The sequence below is a fragment of the Pristiophorus japonicus genome, chromosome 14, assembly GCF_044704955.1.
Source record: "Pristiophorus japonicus isolate sPriJap1 chromosome 14, sPriJap1.hap1, whole genome shotgun sequence".
Lineage (NCBI taxonomy): Eukaryota > Metazoa > Chordata > Chondrichthyes > Pristiophoridae > Pristiophorus > Pristiophorus japonicus.
In genome coordinates, this window is record NC_091990.1 from 123,404,845 (window position 1) to 123,431,881 (window position 27,037).

The window sequence follows — 27,037 nt, forward strand, 5'->3', positions numbered from 1 at the left end:
GGGAGGGGGGGTTACTGAGCTGGGAGGGGGGGGGGCTACTGAGCTGGGAGGGGGGGTTACTGAGCTGGGAGGGGGGTTACTGAGCTGGGGGGGTGTTGCTGGGAGGGGGGTTACTGAGCTGGGGGGGTGTTACTGAGCTGGGGGGGGGTTACTGAGCTGGGGGGGCGGTTACTGATCTGGGAGGGGGGGGCTACTGATCTGGGAGGGGGGGGCTACTGATCTGGGAGGGAGGGGCTACTGAGCTGGGAGGGGGGGGTTACTGAGCTGGTAGGGGGGGTTACTGAGCTGGGAGGGGGGGTTACTGAGCTGGGAGGGGGGGGCTACTGAGCTGGGAGGGGGGGGCTACTGAGCTGGGAGGGGGGTTACTGAGCTGGGGGGGTGTTACTGAGCTGGAGGGGATTACTGAGCTTGGAGGGGGGGCTACTGAGCTGGGAGGGGGGGGTTACTGAGCTGGGAGGGGGGTGGTTACTGAGCTGGAAGGGGGGGGTTACTGAGCTGGGAGGGGGGCGTGTTACTGAGCTGGAGGGGGGGTTGCTGAGCTGGGAGGGGGGAGTTACTGAGCTGGAAGGGGGAGTTACTGAGCTGGGAGGGGGGGGTTACTGAGCTGGGAGGGGGGAGTTACTGAGCTGGGAGGGGGGAGTTACTGAGCTGGGAGGGGGGGCGGTGTTACTGAGCTGGAAGGGGGGGTTACTGAGCTGGGGGGGTGTTACTGAGCTGGAAGGGGGGGTTACTGAGCTGGGAGGGGGGGGTTACTGAGCTGGGAGGGGGGGTTACTGAGCTGGGAGGGAGTGGGGTTACTGAGCTGGGAGGGGGGAGGTTACTGAGCTGGGAGGGGTTGGTTACTGAGCTGGGAGGGGGGAGGTTACTGAGCTGGGAGGGGGGTGGTTACTGACCTGGGAGGGGGGGTTACTGAGCTGGGAGGGGGGGGGGTTACTGACCTGGGAGGGGGTTACTGAGTTGGGGGGGTGTTACTGAGCGGGGGGGGGGGGTTACTGAGCTGTGAGGGGGGGGTTACTGAGCTGGGAGGGGGGAGGGGGTTACTGAGCTGGGAGGGGAGGGTTACTGAGCTGGGAGGGGGGGTTACTGAGCTGGGAGGGAGGGGTTACTGAGCTGGGACGGGGGAGGTTACTGAGCTGGGAGGGGGGGTGGTTACTGAGCTGGGAGGGGGGTGGTTACTGACCTGTGAGGGGTTACTGAGTTGGGGGGGTGTTATTAAGCTGGGGGGGGGTTAATGAGCTGGGAGGGGGGGGGTTACTGAGCTGGGAGGGGGGGGGTTACTGGGGGGGTTACTGAGCTGGGGGGGTGTTACTGAGCTGGGGGGGGGTTACTGAGCTGGGGGGGCGGTTACTGATCTGGGAGGGGGGGGCTACTGATCTGGGAGGGGGGGGCTACTGATCTGGGAGGGAGGGGCTACTGAGCTGGGAGGGGGGGGTTACTGAGCTGGTAGGGGGGGTTACTGAGCTGGGAGGGGGGGTTACTGAGCTGGGAGGGGGGGCTACTGAGCTGGGAGGGGGGTTACTGAGCTGGGAGGGGGGTTACTGAGCTGGGGGGGTGTTACTGAGCTGGAGGGGATTACTGAGCTTGGAGGGGGGGCTACTGAGCTGGGAGGGGGGGGTTACTGAGCTGGGAGGGGGGTGGTTACTGAGCTGGAAGGGGGGGGGTTACTGAGCTGGGAGGGGGGCGTGTTACTGAGCTGGAGGGGGGGTTGCTGAGCTGGGAGGGGGGAGTTACTGAGCTGGAAGGGGGAGTTACTGAGCTGGGAGGGGGGGGTTACTGAGCTGGGAGGGGGGAGTTACTGAGCTGGGAGGGGGGAGTTACTGAGCTGGGAGGGGGGGCGGTGTTACTGAGCTGGAAGGGGGGGTTACTGAGCTGGGGGGGTGTTACTGAGCTGGAAGGGGGGGTTACTGAGCTGGGAGGGGGGGGTTACTGAGCTGGGAGGGGGGGTTACTGAGCTGGGAGGGAGTGGGGTTACTGAGCTGGGAGGGGGGAGGTTACTGAGCTGGGAGGGGTTGGTTACTGAGCTGGGAGGGGGGAGGTTACTGAGCTGGGAGGGGGGTGGTTACTGACCTGGGAGGGGGGGTTACTGAGCTGGGAGGGGGGGGGGTTACTGACCTGGGAGGGGGTTACTGAGTTGGGGGGGTGTTACTGAGCGGGGGGGGGGGGGGGTTACTGAGCTGTGAGGGGGGGGTTACTGAGCTGGGAGGGGGGAGGGGGTTACTGAGCTGGGAGGGGAGGGTTACTGAGCTGGGGGGGGGGTTACTGAGCTGGGAGGGAGGGGTTACTGAGCTGGGAGGGGGGAGGTTACTGAGCTGGGAGGGGGGGTGGTTACTGAGCTGGGAGGGGGGTGGTTACTGACCTGTGAGGGGGTTACTGAGTTGGGGGGGTGTTATTAAGCTGGGGGGGGGTTAATGAGCTGGGAGGGGGGGGGTTACTGAGCTGGGAGGGGGGGGGTTACTGAGCTGGGAGGGGGGGGGTTACTGAGCTGGGAGGGGGGGGGGTTACTGAGCTGGGAGGGAGGGGTTACTGAGCTGGGAGGGGGGAGGTTACTGAGCTGGGAGGGGTTGGTTACTGAGCTGGGAGGGGGGAGGTTACTGAGCTGGGAGGGGGGTGGTTACTGACCTGGGAGGGGGGGTTACTGAGCTGGGAGGAGGGGGGTTACTGACCTGGGAGGGGGTTACTGAGTTGGGGGGGTGTTACTGAGCTGGGGGGGGGGTTACTGAGCTGGGAGGGGGGGGTTACTGAGCTGGGAGGGGGGGGTTACTGAGCTGGGAGGGGGGGTTACTGAGCTGGGAGGGGGGGGTTACTGAGCTGGGAGGGGGGGGGGTTACTGAGCTGGGAGGGGGGGTTACTGAGCTGGGAGGGGGGGGTTACTGAGCTGGGAGGGGGGGTTACTGAGCTGGGAGGGAGGGGTTACTGAGCTGGGAGGGAGTGGGGTTACTGAGCTGGGAGGGGGGAGGTTACTGAGCTGGGAGGGAGGGGTTACTGAGCTGGTCCAGATGCTTCCCCCAAAGGGAGGGAGAGAAGGTTGAAGAATGTGTCGCACAGATCCTGGCAACCACTACCCGAGCTGAGGAGCCATTTACCTTCCCCAGTTGAAGAAGGGTGTATGGCCCAAAAACACCTGAGAAAAGGAATATGCCATAAAGTAGGAACAGTGAGTTGGCCCCACCCCTAAACGCACGGGTAGGGATTGAAGTATTGAAACAATTCGTTTTCTGGTTTATTCGTAGGTGGTGCCTCAGTTCAAAACTAAAAACTAAATTTGCCTTTATCTTTTTTCGCCTATAATCTTATGTCTGCACACATGTCTCACTTATGAAACCTCACTTCTTGTTGTCACATTATAGTCTCGAACCTTTCTATTATATTAACACACAAAATTGACAGTCTCCATCAAGCCTACCCCACACCCCATGATGGCCGGAGCATCATGGCTGAACACTTCCCCCAGCCCCCCAGCCCCCGCTCCCCCCCGCAGTCATGTGATCTCCTGGGAGAGGCAAAAAAATGGAGAAAAGCCAGGGCTAATAAGGAAAAAAATACTCTGGGGAAAATTCCTCTCCGACCCCTTCAGGCAATCAAAACAAGTCCAGGAGATCACATGGGCCAAGTGTTACCAATAAAGACATTTAACGTTCTATGTGATACGATCTCTGCCCTCGTCAGGAATCACCCCCGCTCCCTCTGGAAGGTGTGCAGAGAGTCGGCACCCCCACACCAGCCGGCAATGTATTCCAGAGGCTCACTGCTCTCGGGGAAAAGTACCACCTAATATCCAGTCTATTCCTACTCTTACATTGTTTAAACTTGTGTCCCTCGGCCCTCCCCAATCTGTTAAACTGCAATAACCTATCAAATACATTCCAATGCATGTAATGAAAGTTGCCTGTGTAAATGTGTCGTCCAGTGAGGGGAGGGTTTGGAACTGGAACTAAGGACCGCATTCTCCCTGCAAACCCCACGCTAAGTTGATTGTTGCTTCCACCTCCCCCCTCCCCCACCCCCGCATGCACACACTTCCACAACCCCCTCACACACATGCACACACATCCCCCACCCCCACCCCCCACACACACACGCACTCTTTCCGCCCCCCCCACCCCACATATGCACACACTTCCTCCCACACACACTCCCCCCACTCCCACGCGCACAAACTTCCACCCCACACGCACACACTCCCACCCCACCCCACCCCCACACGCGCACACTCCTCCCTCCTCCCCCCCCCCCACATACACACACACTTCCACCCCACGTCCCTCCGCACACAATTCCACCCCCCCCCACCCCATACACACACACATCATGTCGCCCAATGCCTCCCATCCAAAACGAAGAAGGAAAGATACAAATTGAAGAGAAACGAGAGAGAGAAAAATAGAAAGACAAATTAAGGGAGTGAAAGGATAGCCATGTTGCTCTGACAGAGACAAAAAGCCACCTCTCATGCAACTGTTAATTGCAGAGAGCAGGGATTAAACAAAAGAATGGGGGCAGTGAAGAAAAGTGCAAAACATAAGAAATAGGAGCAGAAGCCATTCGGCCCCTCGAGCCTGCACCACCAGTCAATAAGATCATGGCTGATCTTCTACATCAACTCCACTTTCACGCCCGATCCCCATATCCCTTGATTCCCTTAGAGTCCAAAAATCTAGCGATCTCAGCCTTGAATATATTCAACGTCTGAGCATCCACAGCCCTCTGGGGTAGAGAGTTTCTCCTCAATTCAGTTCTAAATGGCCGACCCCATATGTTGAGACTATTAACTCCTAGTTCTAGACTCTCTAGCCAGGGAAAGTAACCTCTCAGCATCTACCCTGTAAAGCCTTCTAATAACTTTATACGTTTCAATGAGATCACCTCTCATTCTTCTAAAACCTATCAAATCGATAATGTGTCAACAAGTCTGAGAGACTTCAGTTATGAGAAATTGGGGCTCTCTTCATTATGAGGAGATCTGTTAGAAGTATTCAAAGGTATGAAAAGGCTTTGATAAAGTGTTATTTCCATTGGTTGGTTACTTGGTAACAAATTGGTGGAAATTTAAGAGCAGCAAAAGAATGAAGGAAGAGGTCAGGGAAATGCTTTTTCACACAAAGGTTGTTAGAACATTTTCAGGGCTGTGGGGAAAGAGCAGGGAAATGGGACTGATTTGAAAGCCTTTACAAAGCGCCAGCAAAGACACGATGGACCGAATGGCCATTTTCTGAGCTGGACGGTTCAATGAATATGAAATACCCTGCCAGGCGTAGAATCCATGATGGCTTTTAAAAGGGAAGTGGATAAATACTTGGCAAAGAAAAATTTGAAAGGTGTGAATAAAGGGCAAGGGAATGGGACAAAACAAATAGCTGGCACAGGCACGAAGGGCTGAGTGGCCTCCTTCTATGCTGTAATTGTTATGTTCAGAATAAATCCACAGGACTGTATTGTAAGCTCAAACTGTTGTGACCTTGGTCTCCTTATTCAGACTCCAGAGTGGAGAAGCAGCATGGTGAATCACTTTTTATACCTGCTTGCCCCAGGGTGCACAGGTGACCCTTAGGTCTTCCACAGGTGTGCCCCCTAGTGGCAAGTCTTACATTCTGGTGAGGTTTACATACATACATACATAACAGTAATGTTCTATGATTCGAGGAGATAGCTGGTAATTGTTCAGAACTGTGGGGGTATCTGTTTCATGCAAATGAGAAAATGGGAGTAAAGGTTAACTCTGTCACAAGTAAAGATGCCAAAGCCACGCTCCAGGTTCACCGGTGGAAAGAAATGCTTGATTACGGGTGTCTGAGAAAGGTGGTTGAAGATTGCATCTTCAAGGAAGCTAAGCAGGATCGTGCTCCAAAACTGAGATTAGAGAAAAGCTCAGGCAATACTACCTCAATAGGGTGCTGACACACCTCTGTAGTGCTTGGCAAATTCATAGGAATGACAAAGGCAGGAATGTTTTTGCCGGTGTTTTTTGCCGCTTTTTCCAGGGAAGCCTCTCTTAGGGAGCTCCGAGGCCGGCTTTTTAGCTCGGGATTTTCAGTTGCTCAGCTGGCCGAGCGCCCTAAAAGAGGTGTGGAACGCCTCCCTCAACGCTCCGCCCCACACTCAGGGCCCAGCTGATGAAATTTGCTGCTGCAGACACAAACCATTTCTCGGCGCAAAATTTACCGTCTGCTGCCATTAGCGCCCTAATTAGCCCCCAACCGAATTTCCACCCCAAAGAGTTTGCAATTCAAACTGCAAATCAATAAATCCATCCACCCTGCCACACAACAAATTAAGAAATCCCCATTGAATAAGTAAACTAAAATACCATTGAAAATGGTATTTTGTAGGATGCAATGATCCTGTCCCTTGCGTCTCAACATTAATGGCTGTAGCAAGCTCCAGGAATTCAGGTGAAACCCAATTTATGTGTGGAAATACATGCTGCAAACAAAACAATCAACCGTAATCAACCAAGAATGGCATGACATGGCAAGGGCCAATAGTGACCTTACACACTGAATGGTTGTGTGTTTTCTAAAATAGATTTGAGATCAAGATACCATTTTTTCTATTTATTCGTTCCTGGCATGCGGGCATCACTGGCAAGGCCGGTATTTATTGCCCATCCCTAATTGCCCTTGAGAAGGTGGTGGTGAGCCGCCGCCTTGAACCACTGCAGTCCATGTAGTGAAGGTACTCCTATCGCGCTGTTCGGGAGGGAGTTCCAGGATTTTGACCCAGTGATGATGAAGGAACAGTGTTCTGTTTCCAAGTCAGGATGGTGTGTGACTTGGAGAGGAACTTGGAGGTGATGGTGTTCACATGTGCCTGCTGCCCTTGTCCTTCTCGATGGTAGAAGTTGTGGGATTGGGAGATGCTGTTGAAGAAACCTTGGCGAGTTGCTGCAGAGCATTTTGTAGATGGTACACACTGCAGCCATGGTGCGCCGGTGATGGAGGGAGTGAATGTTTAAGGTGGTGGATGGGGTGCCAATCAAGCGGGCTGCTTTGTCCTGGATGGTGATAAGTTTCTTCAGTGTTATTGGAGCTGCACTCATCCAGGCAAGTGGAGACTATTCCATCACAATCCTGACATGTGCCTTGTAGATGGTGGAACGGCTGTGGGGAGTCAGGAGCTGAGACACTTGCCGCAGAATACTCAGCTTCTGACCTGCTCTTGTTGCCACAGTATTTATGTGGCTGGTCCAGTTAAGTTTCTGGTTCATGGTGACCCCCCCCCCACCCAGGATGTTGATGGTGGGGGATTCGGCGATGGCGTTGAATGTCAAGGGGCGGTGGTTAGACTCTCGCTTGTTGGAGATGGTCATTGTCTGGCACTTGTGTGGTGCGAATGTTACTTGCCACTTATCAGTCCAAGCCTGAATGTTGTCCAGGTCTTGCTGCAAGTGGCCATGGAATGCTCCATTATCTGAAATTAATTTGTTGAAACTAACCCAGAAATTGTTGTGTCCCAAAATTCTCCACTTACATTGACCTCAAAGGATTGCTGAAGTCAGAGAAGAAACAAAGATAATGCTGTGTTGCAGTGTCACTGTCGGGTAAATGGGACGAGGCAAAAGAGACTAAATAAAGTGCAAGAGATGAGCTATCAACATCTAATGATGGAATCATCCACAGGGGAGGCAGAATCACCATCCCTGAAATGTAGCAGGTCACACAGTGAGCCTCGCACATAGCAGTCACCGAGTAATTGTGAGGATAAAGTTACTGTGTGAAGAAGCGTGGTTCCCAATGAGATGATAACTGAGGAAACCATAAACACTTGGGTAGCTTGCCAGGGAATACAAGTCAAATAACAAATGAAAACCACTTGTGATGCTTGAACTTCTAGAATATTTGTGGTAGAACGTAAGTGTGGATTCCTTTGGATTTTGCCACCTGACAACCAGATACATACATACATAGAATTACATAGAATGTACAACACAGAAACAGGCCATTTGGACAAACTGGTCCATGCTGGCATTTATGCTCCACATGAGCCTCCTCCCAACCCTATCAGCATATTTCTATTCCTTTTTCCCTCATATGCTTATCCAGCTGCTCCTCAAATGCACCTATGCTATTCACCTCAACTTCCCCCTGTGGTAATGAGTTCCACATTTTAACCATTCTCTGGGTAAAGAAGTTGCTCCTGAATTCCCCATTGGATATAGTAGTGACTATCTGGTATTTATGACCTCTAGTTTTGGTCTCCCCCCACAAGTGGAAACATCTTCTCTATGTTTACCGTATCGAATCCTTTTACGATTTTAAAGACCTCTATCAGGTCATCTCTCTGACTTCTCTTGTCTGGAGAAAATAGCCTCAGCCTGATCAATCTTTCCTGAAGGGAGAAATCCTTGTAAATCCTTTTTATACCTTTGCCAGTGCCTCTATGTCCTTTCTAATAATATGGAGACCAGAACTGCGCACAGGACAATCAAAATCTGTTTTCCAAAAGCACAACCTATCTGACACTTTGTTGAATTGTTTGTAGTGATCAGTGTGGCTTGGTTGTAGCGATCATTTTAGTGGCAGCCCCCCATTGTGTGAAAGGAAGAGCTTCTTGTGGATCTTCCCCAAAAAATTGTCATTTTGAAGTTTAGTCACTGATGTGCAGCAGTAATCTTGTCCACAGCAAGGTCCCACAAACAGTGAATGAAATAAAGGACCAGATAATCTGTATGGGCGATGTTGGATGAATATTGGCACGAAACTGCTGGAACTTGCTTGCTCTTTGATTACTTCCATGATGTCTGGATGAGTGCAGCTCCAACAACATGCAAGAAGCTCGACACCATCAAGGAGTCGCTTGATTGGCACCCCATCCACCACCTTAAACGTTCACTCTCTCCATCACCGGCACACCGTGGCTGCAGTGTGTACCATCTATAAGATGCACTGCAGCAATTCGCCAAGGCTTCTTCGACAGCACCTCCCAAAGCTGCGACCTCTACCACCTAGAAGGACAAGGGCAGCAGGTGGATGGGAATACCATCACCGCCATGTTCCCCTCTAAGTCACACACCATCCAGACTTGGAAGTATATCGCTGTTCCTTCTTCGTTGCTGGGTCAAAATCCTGGAAATCCTTCTCTCCCAGCACTGTGGGAGTACCTTCACCACACGGACTGCAACGGTTCAAGAAGACGGCTCACCACCACCTTCTCCAGGGCAATTAGAGATGGCCAATAAATGCTGGTAAATGATGCCCACATCCCATGAATGAATAAACAATTAACAGTTCATGTGATAACATTGCGAGGCCTTGCTGAACTCCATTGATTTAGATGTAAAAAGATACAGGTGTATAGTTAATTGTTTGGGCTTATTTGTGAACAATTAAAACAGTGACCCACGAGCGGACGCCTCCAACAAAATTTATTTACGAAAGTATCTGGTGGTCCAGGAGGAATGTAGACTTGTGGTCTGAGGCCTCCATTTGCAGTCCAGCGAATGGGCCCACGCATCCCAGGAACATAAGCGTAAGCGTAACCTGGGATCACGTGGCCTAGGCCACCAATGAGCATGGAGTATTCTCATTGATAATAATGGTGAGTTCCATCTGTGCGAGCTCCCATTACTATCAATGAGAATACCATCCAAAACACAGAAACACAACACAATAAATTTAAAAAAACCTCACATTTGAAATTAATTTAAGTTGAATTTTTTTTTAATATGTTTTAATAGGGGTAAAAATAAACTTACCTTAATGGACATGGTTTTTAATATAAAAATTAGTGCTAAAATTTAATTTTTCTATCTTTTAAAACTCTTGTGCTGGTTAAAGCAGGATATACGCAAATAGTCAAATCTCGGCGCGCAAAGGCCCTTCTCCAGGGGATGCATGCGATCTGTCAGAAGACATTTTGACAGTTTGCAAAAGCTGGTTCTCGGTGCATGCTCATCGTGCGCCAAGAACCTACACTTACGTAACCTCTTCGGGCGCGTGCGCACATCGTACCCACCCGGAGAGACCGCAGTTTACGGGCCAGTGTTATTATAGGGTGCATTCACCCACTCCTTGCTCCCAATGGGGACCTATAAAAGAAAGAAAGACTTGCGCTTTTCACGACCACCGGACGTCTCAAAGCGCTTTACAGCCAATGAAGTACATTTGGAGTGTAGTCACTATTGTAGTGTGGTGAAAGGAAGTCAAAGATGGGGTAACACAACCATTGCTCCAAATATCCACCTCATGCACCCTTGGAGCATGGCTCCTGACTGAGAGTTTGCGATTGGTGAATTTACTCTTATTGATCAGTAATGTATAAACTAAAGTGAAGAAGTTAGAGAGGTGTACATTGGAAATGTACCGCACAATCCTCAAAATTTTACTTAAGGTTTCTTCCGAAGTTTCTATAATGGACATAGTTAATACATATCGTGTTCCCTCCATCCTCTTTCCAGATTTTCAATAATTGTGCATGATCTGTTACTGAATCAATTGCTTGGTGCAGAAACACTGAATATTAAGGCAGCTAGTGGACGAAAGGCAGACATTGATGCTGTTAATGAGAGAGGGAGTTCCCCAGACATTGTTGAGACTTACTAAAGATTTGGCTCATTCAGCTTTTTTTAGGGTGCAAACTACTACTTCAATCCCAACAAGTTGAAAGAGCAAGTAGCTTTGGTAGTGAATGGGGAAAGGCTATTTCCTCTGGTTGGGAAATCACTAACGAAGGGCCATCAATTTAGAATTATCATTGAGAGAGTGAGGCGAGACATCAGGAGATATTTCTTCACAGGGAGGGTTGTTAGAGCGTGGAACGCCATACAATGCTATGCCACAATGTGTGGTTGAGAACATAAGAACATAAGAATTAGGAACAGGAGTAGGCCATCTAGCCCCTCGAGACTGCTCCGCCATTCAACAAGATCATGGCTGATCTGGCCGTGGACTCAGCTCCACTTACCCGCCCGCTCCCCGTAGCCCTTAATTTCCTTATTGGTTAAAAATCTATCTATCTGTGACTTGAATACATTCAATGAGCTAGCCTCAACTGCTTCCTTGGGCAGAGAATTTCACAGATTCACAACCCTCTGGGAGAAGAAATTCCTTCTCAACTCGGTTTTAAATTGGCTCCCCCGTATTTTGAGGCTGTGCCCCCTAGTTCTAGTCTCCACAACCAGTGGAAACAACCTCTCTGCCTCGATCTTGTCTATCTCTTTCATTATTTAAATGTTTCTATAAGATCACCCCTCATCCTTCTGAACTCCAACGAGTAAAGACCCAGTCTGCTTAATCGATCATCATAAGGTAACCCCCTCATCTCCGGAATCAGCCTAGTGAATCGTCTCTGTACCCCCTCCAAAGCTAGTATATCCTTCCTTAAGTAAGGTGACCAAAACTGCACGCAGTACTCCAAGTGCGGCCTCACTGATACCCTATACAGTTGCAGCAGGACCTCCCTGCTTTTGTACTCCATCCCTCTCGCAATGAAGGCCAACATTCCATTCGCCTTCCTGATTACCTGCTGCACCTCCAAACTAACTTTTTGGGATTCATGCACAAGGACCCCCAGGTCCCTCTGCACCGCAGCATGTTGTAATTTCTCCCCATTCAAATAATATTCCCTTTTACTGTTTTTTTTCCAAGGTGGATGACCTCACATTTTCCGACATTGTATTCCATCTGCCAAACCTTAGTCCATTCGCTTAACCTATCTAAATCTCTTTGCAGCCTCTCTGTGTCCTCTACACAACCTGCTTTCCCACTAATCTTTGTGTCATCTGAAAATTTTGTTACACTACACTCTGTCCCCTCTTCCAGGTCATCTATGTATATTGTAAACAGTTGTGGTCCCAGCACCAATCCCTGTGGCACACCACTAACCACCGATTTCCAACCCGAGGTACAGACTATTACTTCTTTTAAGTGCAAATTTGACAAATATTTAAAGCAGAGAAAGATACAGGTCATGGGGAAAAAGTGGGCCAGTGAGGCCAGCCATGATGGGCTGAATGGCCTCCTGTGCTACAAACTGCAATGGTTCAAGGCAAAGTAGAAATGACATTTGCCGTAATCTTTTTTTTTTTTTATTCGTCCATGGGATATGAGTGTCGCTGGCAAGGCCAGCATTTATTGCCCATCCCTAATTTAAGAACATAAGAACATAAGAAATAGGAGCAGGAGTAGGCTACCAGGCCCCTCGAGCTTGCTCCACCAATTAATAAGATCATGGTTGATCCGATCATGGACTCAGCTCCACTTCCCTGCCCGCTCCCCATAACCCTTTATTCCCATATCGCTCAAAAATCTGTCTATCTCCGCCTTAAATATATTCAATAACCCAGCCTCCACAGCTCTCTAAAGAGAATTCCATAGGTTTACAACCCCCTTAGAGAAGAAATTCCTCCTCAACTCAGTTTTAAATGGGTGGCCCCTTATTCTTAGACTATGTTCCCTAGTTTTAGTTTCCCCTATGAGTGGAAATATCCTCTCTGCATCCACCTTGTCGAGCCCCCCTCATTATCTTATATGTTTCAATAAGATCACCTCTCATGCTTCAGACCTTCAATGAGTAGAGGCCTAACCTACTCAAGCTATCTTCATAAGTCAACCCCCTCATCTCCAGAATCAACCAAGTGAAACTTCTCTGAACAGCCTCCAATGCAAGTATATCCTTCCTTAAATACGGTGACCAAAACTGTATGCAGTACTCCAGGTGTGGCCTCACCAATACCCTGTACATTGTAGCAAGACTCCTCTGCTTTTATACTCTATCCCCCTTGCAATAAAGGCCAACATTCCATTTGCCTTCCTGATTATTTGCTGTACCTGCATACTAACTTTTTGTGTTTCATGCACAAGGACCCCCAGGTCCCTCTGTACTGCAGCACTTTGCAATTTTTCTCCATTTAAATTATAATTTGCTTTTCTATTATTTCTGCCAAAGTGGATAACCTCACATTTTCTCACATTATACTCCATCTGCCAAATTTTTGCCTACTCACTTAGCCTGTCTATATTCCTTCACAGATTTTATGTGTTTTCCTCACAATTTGCTTTCCTACCCATCTTTGTATCAACAGCAAACTTGGCTACATTACACTTGGTCCCTTCATCCAAGTCGTTAATATAGATTGTAAATAGTTGAGGACCCAGCAGCACCTCACTAGTTACTGTTTGGCAACCAGAAAATGACCCATTTATCCCAACTCTCTGTTTTTTGTTGGTTAGCCAATCCTCAATCCAATACTAATATCTTATCCCCAACCACGTGAACTTTTATCTTGTGCAGTAACCTTTTATGTGGCATCTTATCGAATGCCTGATTTCCATTTCATAAAACCATGCTGACTCTGCTTGATTGAATTATGCTTTTCCAAATGTCCTGCTACTGCTTCCGTAATAATGGGCACTCCAGCATTTTCCCAACCACAGATGTTAGACTAACTTGTCTATAGTTTCCTACTTTCTGTCTGCCTCCTTTTTTAAATAGGGACGTTACATTTGCGGTTTTCCAATCCGCTGGGACCACCCCAGAATCCAGGGAATTTTGGTAAATTACAACCAATGCATCCACTTTCTCTGCAGTCACTTTTTTTAACACCCCAGGATGTAAGCATCAGGTCCAGGGGACTTGTCTGCCTTTAGTCCCATTATTTTAATTGAAAAGGTGGTGGTGAGCCATCTTCTAGAACTGCTGCAATCCATGTTACTTCTTTGTACAACTAAGTGACTTGCTAAGCCATTTCAGAGTCAACCTCATTGCTGTGGGTCTGGAATCACATATAGATTTCCTTTCGCCAAAGGGCATTAGTGAACCAGATGGGTTTATTGCGACAATCCGATCGTTCCATTACTGATGCTCGCTTTTCTTTCCAGATTTCTTTAATTAACTGAATTTAAATTCCCCAGCTGCCGTGGTGGAATTTGAACTCTTGTTTCTGGATCATTAGTCCAAGCCTCTGGAGTACTAGTCCAGTAACATAACCACTACACTACCGTACCCTTACCATGAACACAAATTTAAAGCACAGACCCAGGTTGGTGAATTATACCAAGAGCAATATATTGGCAGATGTTTTGAAACTGCTTTTTAAGCAATGAAGTGGAACTGAAATGTTCACCACATCGACATTGAAACTGCCATGCGAAGTTCCCAGTGTGGTCTGGTTTTGCTACAAACACAATTGTTTGTGGGCGATGGTCGAGTGTCGTTTACATGTTGCTCTCACAGTGATGTTACTCCTATAACTGTAAAACCCCGCTTGCTGGTACAATCAGCCATCTTTTAACTTCCAGCCACCGAGAAGAGTTGACTTATTAGTGCAAGGCAAGTGAAGCAATTGTCAGAGGTCAGGGGTCAATGAGCAGGCTCCGTGCAGCTGACTGAGTGGCCAGGTGATTAGGTCTGCTCACATCTTTTCCATAGCTTCAGCTTCCTACTCGCACTCCTATTCAAACGCTGTTTATACTTCACTGTTCTGCTCACTGCAGTGTAATGCCATTATTTATTTATGCTGTAGCCATTATGTTGAATGTATTTGTCCTCCTCTAAAACAATCTTTACATCTTCATCCCCCTTTGTGATTGATTCATCTGCTTCCAATTTAGTTATCATTGGCCTCTGTGATGGTGTCGCCAAATATGAGTGACTTACTTTTAATTGGCTGCCGCTTGATGAAGGGACTGACAGCAGTTGCTTAGGCTGCAACTATGCTGTAACTATTGATCTCAGATTAGTTGCTACAGCATTTATTTCACGGTCGGCTGTATCTAGTTTATAATCGCAGCCATCCTGAAAATCTGATTCTCCGGATCAGGGGAGATCCCCGGGATGATTAATAGAAAGAAAGAAGTTACATCATTCAGGACCTCGGGATGTCCGAAAGTGCTTTACAGCTAATGAAGTACTTTTTGAAATATAATCACTGCAGCAGTGCAGCAGACAATATGCGCACAGCAAGCTCCCACAAACAGCAATGTGATAATAAGCAGATCAATTTAGTGATGTTGGTTGAAGGATAAATATTGTCCAGGGAAAGTTCCCCTGCTCTTCCTTGAAATAATGCTTACCAAATTTTACGTGAGAGGGCAGGCAGGCCTCGGTTTAATGTCTCATTGGAGAGACGGCACTGCCGACAACACAGCACTTCCTCAACGCTGCACTGGAGTGTCAGACTAGATTCATGTGCTCAAGTCTCTGGAGTGGGACTTGAACCCACAACCTTCTGACTCAGAGGTGAGAATGCTACCCACTGAGCCACGGCTAACATTGGGAGGTACTGTAGATGGTGTGTGCACTTCTTAAACTCGACTTGACTGCAGTTGTAAGCCATGGTGGGGGGATAAAATTCAACTTTGTTAATGGAACGGTAAATCGGACGGGGTGTATAAACGGCCGGCCATTCCGTTACTGCCCATTTTGCGCCCTGGTTAAAATTGAATTTTACCCCAATGATGTCCAAGGTGAAGTAACGTGAGGCAACCTCTTCCACAAAGTTTCTGACGACACTCCTATATGGAATCGAGTTGGAAACACACCCCAGAGTTTTACCAGCACAGTAGCGTCACTGTAGAGGGGAAACTACATAAGAACATAAGGAATAGGAGCAGGAGTAGGCCATACGGCCCCTCGAGCCTGCTCCGCCATTTAATAAGATCATGGCTGATCTGATCATGGACTCAGCTCCACTTCCCTGCCCGCTCCCCATAACCCTTTAACTCTGCAACAGAAGAGTGGTAGATTCACTGCACCCTGAGGGGGCCATTTTAACATTGAGTGATCGTGTGAAATGGACGGTATCGAATTAGATGCTCATTATACACCACGCCCAATTTTCGTTGTCATGGATGTCAATAGAAGGGACAATTGGGTGGGCATAGAATGGATGGCCAGTTTAATATCGCCTATCGCCCAGAGTTAGAATGAGCCCCTTAGTGTTAATAAATATTCTAAAAGCACTGCCTTTGGGCACACTGGATATTTAAATGAACAGAGAACTTGTAGGAAAATAAATTTGCATTCATAAAGCATGTTCTCATGTTTCTAAGAAACATTTCACCTGATGAATTTCTTTTTGTGCCAGAGGGACTGGTTTGGAAGCAAGCGCAGTAGCCATTTTGAACACAGCAAGATACCACAAACAGCAATGAGAAATGATCAGTTTGTCTGTTTTTGGTGCTATTAGATGAGGGAGGATGGTTGATCAGAACACTTGGGAGAACACGCTGCTCTTCTTTGCATCGTGTCATGGGATCGTTAATGTGCTCCTGATCCACTTGATCGGGTCTCAATTAATATTTTGTCCAGGCCGCATCGCCAACAATACAGCAAAATCGCGAGATATTTCACTGGACGGTCAAATGTTTGCAACGGAGCTTGACCTTGCTACCTGTTCCTGCAGAAAAAAGAATTCAATCAATTGAGCCAAGTTGGCACTTAGTGAAAATCCTTGTTTCTCCTCCTGCTAAGTTATTCTCCGAGGACAAGACCTTGCCCCAGTTAACCTGGATTTTTTGAGAGCAAGAACATTGGCAAGTTTCCTTCATGGTGAGAGATGAGGTATGCTTATCTTAAACAGGTTAACGACTGTACTGAAATAGTTCAGACAGCAATCTAATGCGGATACATGAAGTGGGACACTAAAATTAGCATGTTGAGGAAATGGAACCAGAAGGTGTTTGATGCGGAACTCCCTGTCCTCAAGCACCTGATTGTCTCGCAAGGAGAAAGCACGGTGATATTGGCCTAGTTTTCAACAAAAAGAAATCTAGGTTGGTTGCCTGCAGCATTGCTGAGTCTTAAAATAGGGGCACTGGTTTTCAACCCATTCACTGCTGCTATTTAGGTTCAGTTTAACCTACCTCTTCATAAAATAAATAGATTCCTTTGCGAGAGAAACCTAGAAATCCAAAGTTTCTTAATAATGTGTTTGACTGCGAAAATTCATTTCTCCGCAATGACTTTCTTTGCTATGCGGAATTATTTAAGCTGTTGCCATTATTTTTGTTTATTTGCAGCCCTGCTGTCATTAAAGAGGTAGTCTCAGGATTGGAAAACCAGGGATCGAGACGCAAGCTTTACAGTGCCGTTCCAGGAAGGCAGTTTGTGGTGTTGAGGTCCTATCAGCCTCAAGGAGATGGGGAGATTCCTCTCTACAAAGGTGATCGGGTGAAAGGTTAGTACTCATTTTCTTCTTGCGGAATGGCCCCAAGATCTAGCATGGACATAGACAGGCTAAGTGAGTGGGCAAGAACATGACAAATGGAATATAATGTATAGAAATGTGAAGTTATCCACGTTGGTAGGAAGAATAGAAAAGCAGAGTATTTTTTAAAAGATGAGAGATTGGGAAATGTTGGTGTTCAGAAGGACCTGGGTGTCCTTGTACACAAATCATTGAAAGTTAACATGCAGGTACAGCAAGCAATAAGAAAGCAAATGGTATGTTGGCCTTTATTACAAGAGGATTTGAGTACAAGAGTAAAGATGTCTTTTTTTTTATTCGTAGCCAATCTTTCCAATTCTTTGTCAAATCACAAACGCCAGAGGTCACCTTGCACACATCAAGGATCACTCTGCGCCAATGCTCTTAGCCAAAAGGCCGAGAGACACTGCACCGGTCCTGGAAATACTGCAATACCAGGTTCGTGCCATGGAGGTGGATGGGTCAATCCACCCCATCCACCTCCTAGTAAAGATGTCTTACTGCAATTATATAGGACCCTGGTGAGACTGCACCTGGAGTATTGTGTACAGGTTTGGTCTCCTTACCTAAGGAAGGATATACTTGCCATTGAGCGAGTGCAGTGAAGCTTCGCCAGACTGATTCCTGGGATGGGGGGATTGTCCTCTGAGGAGAGATTGAGTAGACTAGGCCTACATTCTCTTGAGTTTAGAAGAATGAGAGATGATCTCATTGAAACATACAAAATTCTTACAGGGCTTGACAGGATAGATGCAGGGAGAATGTTTCCTCTGGCTGAGATTTCTAGAACCAGGGGTCACAGTCTCAGAATAAGGGGTCGGCCATTTAGGACTGAGATGAGGAGAAACTTCTTCAGTCAGAGGGTAGTGAATCTTTGGAATTCTCTAGCCCAGAGAGCTGTGGAAGCTGGGTCATTGAATATATTCAAGACAGAGATCGATAGATTTTTGGATATTAAAGGAATCAAAGAATGTGGGATAGTGCGGGAAAGTGTTCAGGTAGAAGATCAGCCATGATCTCATTGAATGGTGGAGCAGGCTCGAGGGCCCAAATGTCCTGCTCCTAATTCTTATGTTCTGAATACATATTTCACTTGTGTATAAATCACTAGCTATAGTTACAGTTGCTGTTTTACTTCAAAGCCAATTTCTGAAATTGCACAAAGATATAAATTGTTCCACTATCGGTCAAGAACATAAAAAAGTGTGACAGTACCACCTATACATCAGATTATGTCAAAATACTGATTTTGTTTTGTACGTGTGGTAAATAATTATTTTAGGCTCATTATCGAGAGACACGTGATGTCCAAAGTTGAGCCAGGCCATTGAGGAAGCAAATCAGGACACTTTTTCACACAAAAGGGTACGATAAACCTGGACGTCTCTTCCCAAAAGGGGGTGGACGCTGGGACAACTGTAGCTTTCAAATGGAGATCGATAGATTTTTGTTAGGTGAGGGTCTCAAGGATCGCCTAAGTTAAAGCAGGTAAATGGAGCTGAGGTTCAGATCAGCCATGATCTAATTGGATGGTGGAACAGGCTCGATGGGCTGAATGGCCTACTCCTGTTCCTCTCAATGTGAAGCAAGAAGTACAAAAGTGTATTTGAAAGTGCTAAAAATGGGAATAACACTGAAACCTTCTTTCCAGTCTCTCCCCCCACCCCCATCCAATATAGCACAGAAGCTAATTTAAGTCACCTTTTCAGTGACAGACTATGCAATGTATTTGCTTCATGGGTTCTTTGCTTAAGAATTCATAGCAACACATTGCTGTTTAGAACTAGTTGGTTTATTAGCAAAGGTTTAACAATCACACAACACATTATCAGTTCATCCACCAGGCTCACAATCAACTGCCTCATCATGGATCCCCTGAACCCAACTGGCGGGGTTTTATTGAGTCTTATCAACATCATGTGACTGGCTAAGCCACTCCCACTCAACAGCTCCACAAACCTGTGAGCATACTCACAGGTGCATACATTACAGACTATAAGGTACATTTGATCTGCCTGAGGTGGGCTCCTCACTCAAAGGGAGTGCAGGTTGGAGGTAGGGCAACACCATGGGCCAATTTGCCATCAAGTGCTCTCTGTGAACGAGGCTCTCCAATGGTGCAGTTGAATGCAAAGTTGACTCTGTTAAGTCCAAATACAAAAGTGCACTCATTTACAGGGAATTTAAGGGAATTGTATATATTTCTTTGTTTTTAAATGAGTGAACTACCCTTCATGGCAAATTCTACTCAACTCATTTGTTTTTTCTATGAAGCTTGATTCTTGGCTCCATCACCTCAGCTATTAATGTAAGCAAAGAGCAATCCTCCAAAGAGACTCTAATGGACCAGTATAAAATCTGGACAGCTAATTGCAGCTCTCTGTTATGTAACTAACCTTGAAAATGTCCCTGTTGAAATTGTTGCTGTTTATACAGTGGTATAGTTCAATATCCTACTTCAAAATAAAAAGGCCCAACACTCACATGCATCACCTTATTTCAGACAGGACGTCACAGTCCTGTGGTGCTTACCTGCCTCTGACTTGCTACCTGCTTTCAGAACACTGGACATCCCAGAGAAAAAGCATCTCTCCAGTACATTAACTCTGCACTTCAGTACATTAACTCTCCACTGGTTTGAATATCCCAAATATTTGTACCTCTATTACCAGAACCTGTAGTGATACCCGCCTCCTGTATGGCTCAGAGCCGTGGACCATATAGAGTAGGTACCTCAAATCATTGGAAAAGTACCACCAACGCTGCCCCCGCAAGATCCTGCAAATCCACTGGCAGGATAGATGCACCAACATCAGTGTACTCGATCAGGCTAACATCCTCAGCATCGAAGCACTGACCACACTCGACCAGTTCCGTTGGCTGGTACATTATCCGCATGCCCGACAGAAGACTCCCAAAGCAAGCGCTCTACTTGGAACTCCTACACGGTAAGCAAGCCTCAGGTGGGCAGAGGAAATGTTTCAAGGACACCCCCAAAGCCTCCCTGATAAAGTGCATCATCAGGAGCAGGAGTTCGGGCAGTCGAGCGGCCCATAAAGGCCCGAGAGTCGGAGGAGGCGACCACAGGAACGAGAGTTCGGGCAGTCGAGCGGCCTATAAAGGCCCAAAAGTCGGAGGAGGCGGCCACAGCAGCGGGAGTTCGGGCAGTCGAGTGGCCTATAAAGGCCCAAGAGTCGGAGGAGGCTAGTAGGGGCAGGGGCAGAATGTAAACAAAGAAGTAAGAAGAAATCGAAGTGAGATGTCATATCCAAGAGATAAGTGATTGGCTGGTTGGTGAGTATTTGATCTTTTATTTTTCTTAGCAGTAAGAAAGCTTTGGCATTGTTACAAATTAAGTTAATCTAAGGGTTAAGTCATGACAGGAGAGCCCAGACCAGTGTCATGCTCCTCCTGTGCTATGTGAGAAATCAGCGACACTAACAGTGTCCCTGACTACTACGTGTGCGGGAAGTGATACCCAACTGCAGCTCCTGACAGACTGCATTGCGGATGGATTCACTCTGGAGCATCCGCGATGCTGAGGATGTCATGAATAGCACGTTTAGTGAGTTGGTCACGCCGCAGGTAAAGGTTGCACAGCCAGATAGGGAATGGGTGACCATCAGGAAGAGCAAGTGAAGGCAGGTTGTGCAGGGGTCCCCTGCGGTCACCTCCCTCCAAAACAGATACACTGTTGAGGGAGGTGGCTCATTAGGGGAAGGCAGCAGTAGCCAACTCCATGGCACCAGGGGTGGCTCTGCTGCACAGGAGGGCAGGAAAAAGAGTGGGAGAGCTATAATGATAGGGGGTTCTATTGTAAGGGGAATAGATAGGCATTTCTGCAGCCGCAAACGAGACTCCAGGATGGTATGTTGCCTCCCTGGTGCAAGGGTCAAGGATGTCTCGGAGCGGCTGCAGCGTGTTCTGGAGGGGGAGGGTGAACAGCCAACTGTCATGGTGCATATAGGTACCAAAGATATAGGTAAAAAATGGGATGAGGTCCTACAAGCTCAATTTAGGGAGCTAGGAGTTAAATTAAAAAGTAGGACCTCAAAGGTAGTAATCTCAGGATTGCTACCAGTGCCACGTGCTAGTCAGAGCAGGAATCGCAGGATAGCTCAGATGAATATGTGGCTTGAGGAATGATGCTAGGGGGAGGGATTCAAATTCTTGGGACATTGGAACCGGTTCTGGGGGAGGTAGGACCACAACAAACTGGACATTCTGACTTGGGCAGAGGGGGAGTGTTTGCTAGTGCTGTTGGGGAAGGTTTAAACTAAAATGGCAGGGGGATGGGAATCAATGTAGGAAGGCAGCCGGAAGTAAAAAGGGGGCAGAAGCAAAAGGTAGGAAGGAGAAAAACAAGAGTGGAAAGCAGAGAAATTAAAGGCAAAAATCAAAAAGGGCCACATTACAACATAATTCTAAAAGGACAAAGAGTGTTAAAAAAACAAGCCTGAAGGCTCTGAGTCTCAATGTGAGGAGCATTCGTAATAAGGTGGATGAATTAACTGCGCAGATAGCTGTTAATGGATATGATGTAATTGGGATTACGGAGACATGGCTCCAGAGAAACCAAGGCTGGGAACTCAACATCTAGGGGATTCAATATTCAGGAAGGATAGACAGGAAGAAAAAGGAGGTGGGGTAGCATTACTGGTTAAAGAGGAGATTAACCCAATAGTAAGGAAGGACATTAGCGTGGATGATGTGGAATCTATATGGGTAGAGCTGCGAAACACCAAAGGGCAGAAAACGTTAGTGGGAGTTGTGTACAGACCACCAAACAGTAGTAGGGAGTTTGGGGACGGCATCAAACAGGAAATTAGGGACGCGTGCAATAAAGGTACAGCAGTTATCATGGGTGACTTTAATCAATATTGATTAGCCTAACCAAACTGGTAGCAGTACTGTGGAGGAGGATTTCCTGGAGTGTATAAGAGATGGTTTTCTAGACCAATATGTCGAGCAACCAACTAGAGAGCTGGCCATCCTAGACTGGGTCTTGTGTAACGAGAGAGGATTAATTAGCAATCTGGTCGTACGAGGCCCCTTGGGATAGAGTGAATATAATATAGTAGAATTCTTCATTAAGATGGAGTGACACAGTTAATTCAAAGACTAGGGTCCTGAACTTAAAGAAAGGAACTTCGATGGTATGAGACATGAATTGGCTAGGATAGACTGGCGAATGATACTTTAAGGGTTGACGGTGCATAGGCAATGGCAGACATTTAAAGATCACATGAATTAACTACAACAATTGTACATCCCTGACTGCCGTAAAAATAAAAAAGGGAAGGTGGCTCAACCATGGCTAACAAAAGAAATTAGGGAAAGTGTTAAATCCAAGGAAGAGGCATATAAATTGCTGAGAAAAAGCAACAAATTTGAGGACTGGGAGAAATTTAGAATTCAGCAGAGGAGGACTAAGGGTTTAATTAGGAGGGGAAAACTAGAGTATGAGAGTAAGCTTGCAGGTAACATAAAAACTGACTGCAAAAGCTTCTATAGATATGTGAAGAGAAAAAGATTAGTGAAGATTAATGTAGGTTCCTTGCAGTCAGAATCAGGTGAAATCATAATAGGGAACAAGGAAATGGCAGACCAATTGAACAAATACTTTGGTTCTGTCTTCACTAAGGATGACACGAATAACCTCCCGAAAATACTAGGGATCGAGGGTCTAGCGAGAAGGGGAAACTGAGGGAAATCCTTATTAGTCAGGAAATGGTGTTAGGGAAATTGAAGGGACTGAAGGCCGATAAATTCCCAGGGCCTGATAGTCTGCAGCCCAGAGCACTTAAGGAAGTGGCCCTAGAAATAGTAGATGCATTAGTGGTCATTTTCCAACATTCCATGGAACCTGGATCAGTTCCTATGGATTGGAGGGTAGCTAATGTAACCCCACTTTTTAAAAAAGGAGGGAGAGAGAAAATAGGGAATTATAGACCGGTTAGCCTGTCATCGGTAGTGGGGAAAATGCAATTATTAAAGACATAATAGCAGCGCATTTAGAAATCAGTGACAGGATCGGTCCAAGTCAGCGTGGATTTATGAAGGGGAAATCATTCTTGACAAATCTTCTCGAGTTTTTTGAGGATGTAACTAGTAGAGTGGATAAGGGAGAACCAGTAGATGTGGTGTATTTGGACTTTTAAAAGGCTTTTGACCAGGTCCCACACAAGAGATTGTTGTGCAAAATTAAGACACATGGTATTGGGGATAATGTATTGACATGGATAGAGAAATGGTTGCCAGACAGGAAGCAAAGAGTGGGAATAAACGGGTCCTTTTCCGAATGGCAGGCAGTGACTAGTGGGGTGCCGCAGGGTTCAGTGCTAGGACCCCAGCTATTTACAATATACATTAATGATTTAGATGAAGGAATTGAATGTAATATCTCCAAGTTTGCAGATGACACTAAGCTGGGTGGCAGTGCGAGCTGCAAGGAGGATGCTCAGAGGCTGCAGGAGGACTTGGACAGGTTAGGTGAATAGGCAAATGCATGGCAGATGCAGTATAATGTGGATAAATGTGAGGTTATCCACTTTGTAGGCAAAAACAGGAAGGCAGATTATTATCTGAATGGTGACAGATTAGTAAAAGTGGAGGTGCAACGAGACCTGGGTGTCATGGTACATCAGTTATTGAAGGTAGGCATGCAGGTACAGCAGGCAGTAAAGAAAGCAAATGGCATGCTGGCCTTCATAGCGAGGGATTTGAGTATAGGAGAAGAGAGGTCTTGCTGCAGTTGTACAGGGCCTTGGTGAAACCACACCTTGAGTATTGTGTGCAGTTTTGGTCTAATCTGAGGAAGGACGTGCTTGCTATTGAGGGAGTGCAGCGAAGGTTCACCAGACTGATTCCCGGGATGGCAGGACTGACAAATGAAGAATGACTGGATAGGCTAGGCTTATACTCACTGGAGTTTAGAAGAATGAGAGGGGATCTCATAGAAACATATAGAATTTTGATGGGACTGGACAGGTTAGATGCAGGAAGAATGTTCCCGATGTTGGGTTAGTCCAGAACCAGGGGACACAGTCTAAGGATAAGGGGTAAGCCATTTAGGACCGAGATGAGGAGAGTTGTGAACCTGTGGAATTCTCTGCCAGAGAAAGTTGTTGAGTCCAGTTCATTGGACATATTCAAAAGGGAGTTAGATGTGGCCCTTAGAGCTAAAGGGATCAGGGGGTATGGAGAGAAGGTTGGGGTGGGGTACTGAGGTTGAATGAGCAGCCATGATCATCTTGAATGGCGGTGAAGGCTCGAAGGGCCGAATGGCCTGCTCCTGCACCTATTTTCTATGTTTCTATGTTTCTATCCCCACCGGTACCTGGGAATCCCTGGCTCAAGACTGCCCTAAGTGGAGGAAGAGCATCCGGGAGGGCGCTAAGCATCTCGAGTCTTGTCACTGAGAGCATGCAGAAAACAAGAGCAGGCAGCAGAAGCAGCAAACCAGACTCCCCACCTACACTTTTCTTCAATGACTGTCTGTCCCACCTGTGACAGAGACTGTAATTCCCATATTGGACTGTTCAGTCACCTGGGAACTCACTTTTGGAGTGGAAGCAAGTCTTCCCCGATTTCGAGGGACTGCCTATGATGATGACTTAATAGATTATTCAAAATGTTCATCACTCTTTGAGTATTTTTTTCCCTGGTCCTTGTACTAAATTTATGTTTTGCCAAGTTCCATTGATTGTCTTCAGGAGACACTTGGGTGCATATGATGTCTGGGGGGAGATTTGGGAACAAATTATGAAGGCCCCAAATCCCGGCATAAGCCCCATCGGGATTCTACCAGAGTTTGGAGGATTATGGGGCGGGCAGACAGGCACGGATGATACCAAAATTGAGGGGGGTGAGGGAGGGGGAGGAGTAGTCAATATTGAGGAGGACTGCAACAAATTAGAGGAGGACATTAATAAACTTGCAGAATGGGCAAATAATTGGCAAATGAAGTTCAACACAGATAAAGGTAAGGTAGTACATTTTGGTCGGAAGAATAGGGAGGTCACTTATTATTTGGAAAGTGCAAGTGTGGGTGGGGTAGAGGAACAAAGGGATCTTGGAGTACAAATACATCAAGCACTAACAGTTGTGCCACAGTTTAGCAAGGCCATAAAAAAGCAAACTAAGCACTTAGGGTTTAATTCTTGAAGGATAGAATTGAAAAGTAGGAAAGTTATGCTAAACCTGTATTGAACCTTGTTTAGACCACACTTCGAATACTGTGTTCAGTTCGCCACATTATAAATGTTTAGTCTGGAAGAACTCTACAAGACTGAGTAATGTGAACTAAAACTGATGTGACCATAGTCTCATTAATACAACTCCAGAGTGCCTAAACAGCATGGCAGACAAACTTTTATACTCCCTTGTAAGAGGTGTGCAGGTTACCCTTGGGCTTCCAACAGCTGCGCCCTCAGGTGGTAAGTCTTATAATGTTTACATACATAACATCACTTCCCCCCAAAGTCTTTGATACAAATTATTTACAAGTTGAGACGATCGGGGGCCCTATGCTCCCTGGTTGATTGTCTGAGTTCAAACTCTGGCATGGGTGAGTTGGTCGGACCATTGCTGCACTGCGGCGCGGCTGGTCTGACAGGACTGTTGGGAATGGTGGGTTCATCCTCTTGATTGACAGCGAGGTCGATTGCTGGTTGGGTGTGTGTTGGCGGATCGATGATGGTGATGTCCTCTTCAGGTTGTTCCTGGTTGTCGGTGAACCGCAGTTTGGTCTGATCCAAATGCTTTCTGCATGTTTGTCCATTCAATAGTTTGACTATAAACACTCTATTCCTCTCCTTGGCCAAGACAGTGCCAGCGACCCATTTAGGACCACGACTGTAATTAAGGACAAACACAGGGTCGTTCACATCAATGTCATGCGATATAGCCGCGTGATCGTGGTACATGTTTTGCCGGTGACGCCGGGTTTCCACATGATCACTTAGATCCAGGTGGACGAGGGAGAGCCTGGTTTTGAGTGCTCTCTTCATTAACAATTCTGCAGGGGGAACCCCAGTGAGTGAGTGGGGTCGCATCCGGTAGCTGAGCAGAACCCGAGATAAGCGGGTCAGCAAGGAGCCTTCCGTCACGCGTTTCAAGCTCTGCTTGACAGTTTGGACTGTCCATTCCTCCTGACTGTTGGATGCGGGCTTAAACGGGGCAGACTTGGCATGCTCGATGCCATTGCGGGTCATAAACTCGTTGAATTCCGAGCTGGTGGAACACAGTCCATTGTCACTGACAGGGACATCAGGCAAGCTATGGTTGGCGAACATAGCCCGGAGGCTTTCAATGGTGGCAGTGGATGTGCTGGATGACATGATTATGCATTCAATCCATTTAGAGTAAGCATCCACTAAACTAAAAACATCTTTCCGAGAAAGGGGCCAGCAAAATCTACGTGGATCCTGGACCACGGTTTGGAGAGCCATGACCACAGACTCAATGGAGCCTCCCTTGGTGCATTGCTCAGTTGTGAGCACGTGTTGCACTGGTGTACGCATGACTCTAAGTCCAAGTTAATGCCGAGCTACCAAACGTGCGACCTGGCTATAGCCTTCATCATAACTATGCCTGGATGGGTATTGTGTAGGTCGCTTATAAATGTTTCCCTGCCTTTTTTTGACAAAACCACGTGATTACCCCATAAGAGACAATCCGACTGGATGGACATTTCATCTTTGCGTCGGTGAGACGGCTTAATTTCATCTTGCATTTCCCCGGGAACGGCCGACCAGCTCCCATTGAGGACGCAGCTTTTTACAAGTGATAGCACAGGATCCTGGCTGGTCCAGGTCCTGATCTGGCGAGCAGTGATGGGTGACCCCTCGCTCTCAAAAGCATCCATAACCAGAAGCAAGTCTGCGGGCTGCA

General features: G+C 47.2%; 1 protein-coding gene across 1 annotated transcript in view; it reads left to right on the forward strand.

Moving 5' to 3' along the window:
- The window catches only part of LOC139280083 (SH3 and multiple ankyrin repeat domains protein 2-like), a 1,053,009-nt gene that overhangs the window by 229,502 nt on the left and 796,470 nt on the right, over nucleotides 1-27,037 (forward strand). The window contains exon 11 of the mRNA XM_070899582.1: nucleotides 16,956-17,113. Coding sequence (XP_070755683.1) covers nucleotides 16,956-17,113 — 158 coding nt within the window. The remainder of the gene's footprint in view (nucleotides 1-16,955; nucleotides 17,114-27,037) is intronic.